The 4,313-nt window shown below is 37.4% G+C and overlaps 1 protein-coding gene across 1 annotated transcript; it reads right to left on the reverse strand.

Annotated features, from left to right (window-relative positions):
- Positions 1–840: 840 nt before the first annotated feature.
- LOC113031184 (claudin-4-like) lies at positions 841–2,555 on the reverse strand. The gene has a single exon (XM_026183134.2). The coding sequence runs from the start codon at positions 2,488–2,490 to the stop codon at positions 1,885–1,887; it is 606 nt and encodes a 201-aa protein (XP_026038919.1). The 5' UTR covers positions 2,491–2,555; the 3' UTR covers positions 841–1,884.
- Positions 2,556–4,313: the final 1,758 nt, after the last annotated feature.

Below are 4,313 nucleotides of genomic sequence, written 5' to 3' on the forward strand. Positions count from 1 at the left end.
CATTATTCCACAAATAAATATATATATATATATATATATATATATATATATATATATATATATGTATATATACATATACAAGAAAATGTAATTTTAGAGTGTTTATTTATCGGATAAAATAAGTTAAATGTCACTGTTATTACTGTCCGGCCGGAAACAGCGGGGGTGTCCAAATTCAGAGGCTGCATCCTCCTGAGGACCTGGCCTTTGCGCTCTAAGTGGGCCGGGTCCACTGTTCCCCTCTGTGTGAGTTTGGACCTTTCTGGCTTACTTTGCAGGCTGTGTGTTTTTCTAAATTTTTACTTTCCTCATTTGTTCTTTTCCAGTCATCACTGCCATCTGATTAAGTTTATATGTTCCGATAATTGCTTTCGTTTCCTTCGTTTAATCACCACTGGTTTTTGGTTCCATCTCCTTTGTATCACACATCAAAAGAAATAAAAATGACTGTGTGTTTGACTTTATTCAGGGTGATAAAATTTACCAGAACTGTAAAAAGTGTTGGACATTTGGACCCATTTTAAATTGAGTAGTTTTAACCAAAGATTTGAACCATTATTCTAACCCTATAAAACCTGAACCATGACATAATTGGTAGAATTTTTTAATGCTGAGTCTCTTCAACTTTGTGACAGAATTTAAAAAAAAGAAATTTCATAAATTGCATTAAGTTCGATAGATGCTGAACACGAAACAAAATAACTAAGTATGTTCTAATAAAACTTGGAAATAAGAGCTAAGTGTGGTAGCGTTGTCTTTCATCTTTCATCTCATTCTTGAATAAAAAAAGTCTACAAAACTCATTAGTCTTTCAAAAAGGGAGAAGTCTATAAACACAGACTTGTTCGCTCATTTTATTTCACCTTTTGACAAAACCCCCCACCATGATAAAAAACAACAACACATGAAATCACCTGCTTGTAAAAATGCTTGATAATTTTTGCTGCATATGCATTACAACAAACACAAAACAAATACAATCTGAAAACTATTCAGCTAGAAAATGCAAATCTGTGACATGATCATTAATATTGAACCAGTTAATTACAGAAAGACTAAAATTCATGTACTACAAACAAACCAATAAAAACACAGAATATATTTTTAAACTGATTTCAATTTAATTCGCATCTAGTCCCATAAATATAAGAAATACTCCATAAACTGAAAACACGAATTACTTTTTACTCTGTTTATTATACTCTTGAAAAAAAAAGAGTGGCTATGCTAAGATTAAAAAAGCAAACACATGATCTTACATGCTTCTAATGTTTACCTTAATTTCATATTACATATACATTATAAGAAAGACACAAAAAACAGAAGAAAACTATTCAACAAAAAAAGAAAGACCAGTCAAAGATGAGGCCTAGACTTCTAGACTTTAATCACTGACTACACAGTCAGATTTCATGGCAGTTTCTAATGCACATCCTTTGAATTTCCTAAAGAGCCCAGAAAAAAACTCAGTGAGAATAACCTATATAATATATATTACACAGCATGAACAACAAAGAAATGTGAACTAAATCTCTATCATGGTGTAAAATATCTTAGAAAATGTATTGTAATTTGTTGTATTTGAATCTCTTTAAGCACACAAAGAGATTCAAAACACTGAACTGTGTTCCCTCAATATATTCTGGATGCAAGTAAAAAGTAAGAAGTAAAAACTTCAGTAAAGTTAAACACTTGTACTGCAAACATTGCTGCTTATTTGAATCATGTTACTTTCCTAATTGACGGAAGTACGATGTGATTTCTGCTGCAATACAGTTTTCCTAAAGCGTACAAATAAAATATCTAATTTGTTGTTTTACTCAGGAGAAAAACAGGAGATGAAACTTTTCTTGTTCTCATTAGTTTTGTATTTAAATGTAGGACTTAAACAGCACGATGGTTGGAGTACCTAACCTCACAGTCAGTGTCATTCATACGAGGACGGGAGCTGCAGAGGAGGCCTCCTCCCAGGAACAGCAGTCCTGCAGAGCCCCAGCCGATGTAAAGCGATGATCCCAGCTCCCTCTTCTGAGAAGCGGACCAGAGTGGGTTGTAGAAATCCTTAATCATAGCGTGGGCTGTCCAAGTTACAGGGATTAGGAGCAAGACACCTGCAATGATGACGATAACCCCAGAAGCTATAGTCACATTGCTATTTTGTCTTTGATGCATTATACAGTTACTGCACCTGTACCCAACTACAGCAAACAGGATCCCAAAGAACCCTAACAGGATGGCGATGATGATGAGCGCTCGGGCAGCCTGCAAATCTTGAGATAAGGCCAACTCCGAATCATAGACCTTACACTGCTTCTGGCTCGTACTCTGGACCACACAGCTCATCCACAAGCCCTCATGGATTACTTGAGCTGTGACGATGTTGGTACCAATGAAGGCTGTCACTCTCCACATGGGGAGCACACAAGTGATGATGCTCCCCAAAAAGCCGATGATAGCCAAGACCAAACCCAGAAGCTTACAGTCAGCCATCGTGATGAGATCTGCTGATCTCTTCAAAGAGGAAAGATGGTGTGTTCTTGAGAGCCTCAGTAATTTATCTGCATGAAAGTCAGGCAGGAAGTGGTTTTTAGGTGCTTGTAATAATTAAAGGAGAAGTTGACTGCATCTTCACTGATGCATGCAAAGTTACATATAAAGACCAATCACTCCCCAAAAGAACATTTCATACAGAAAATCTGTATGTTAGATATTAGCAGATTTAAAAAATCAATCAATTAATCATTTGAAAAAGATATGGAGTTATTTATTGGATGACCCACACAGACTTTTCAAGAAATCTGTGAAATGGTAAGCGGACTGATTCTTCTTTTCTACTTTCCCAGAGCACTCAAAGCGCTTCAGACAACATGCCTCTTTCACTCATTCACACAAGCACTTTTTTCTGTTCTTAAGTGCTTTCTAACAGTCACACACATTCAAAAGTGCAATGGATGCATCCCCTTGCGTTAGATAACTTTCTGGCATTACTCCATAACTCTGAGCGCTGTTCCCAACATCAAACATTTTAATTGGGTCCTTTTGACAGTTTTAAGGGCAAAAGTCAGATATCAAACATACTGCAGACAGAAAAAAATGAATCCTCCTGACAGCTTTGTCAGGTTTGCTGCCAGGGGTGGGCTACTATATCTGTTAAAGAAGGGTTTTTCACAACTTTGGCAACTGGAGACAGGCAAAAAGTGTCCCCGGTGCACTCTCAGGTGGTCAAAATTTGTTTACTTCATGGGTTAGAGATGGGTGGTTCACCACCTTCTGGCAGCGGATAGGCTCCCAGGTGCAGCTTAGTGGGACCAAGTTTATTTAACTCTTTGTTTGGACTAGTTACCACTGGCCATAATACAATCAAAGGTTACTTTTTGTTCCTAATCACTACACTTCAGACAGTATTGATCACATATGCTCATTCAAGAAGTGGCACAAACTTCATTAATATACTTGTGAATAATATTTGATCTAAAAGTGTGGGTCTAAACATCCAAGTGTAGGTATGTATACAGTGTATACGAGTACATATGGTGACATAGTACATATGTGAGTATATGTTCAGTGTAAACAGGTATATATGTCATGGTTGATTTCCATCCTCTACACCGAGAGTACACTGTTTATACTGTCTTTATATTGGACACTCTAAAGTTGGTATGAAGGTGGAATTCAGTGAATGGATCTCAGCATCATCACCTAAAATTCATATGAATATCTGCTGCACTTGATGTAACACAACTCTGACCCAACTCTCCGCACAGGTGATGATGCTCCCCAGAAAACCGAAGATAGCCAAGACCAAACCTAGAATCCGCCTACAGCCAGCTGTCATGATGAAGCTAAGCTGATGGTTTTTCTTGAAAGCTGCAGAAAAGACTTCTGCAGGAAGTGGCTGAATCTGGGTTCCTCACTTAAGCATTACATTTTTTACTTTATACTCTGAACCACATCTCTGTATAACCAACCTGAGTGCCTTCTTGGTAATTACCATAGTGTTAAACTACAGATTATCTGTTTCAAATTATCAGTGTGACGTTGTTGGGTTGTTCAACTTCACAACTCTATAATTGTGAAGCTTTCAGACTCCCAATCACCACACCACTGCCTTTGTGTTTGTAACATCATCATTTGTTCCCTTTTCTCTTTTTGCCTCACCTCACCCTTTTCCTCGCCTTGCACTGCCACAATGTCTTTGCTTCAGTTTCACTGAAATGTGAGATTTATTGACAGCAGATGGTAATGTTAAGTTCCTGGAAAGGACATATGGCACACATGGACTGACATGTTGGTGGTTTGAATGATATCAGGTT

The sequence above is a fragment of the Astatotilapia calliptera genome, chromosome 10 (assembly GCF_964374335.1).
Source record: "Astatotilapia calliptera chromosome 10, fAstCal68.1, whole genome shotgun sequence".
NCBI classification, from domain to species: domain Eukaryota; kingdom Metazoa; phylum Chordata; class Actinopteri; order Cichliformes; family Cichlidae; genus Astatotilapia; species Astatotilapia calliptera.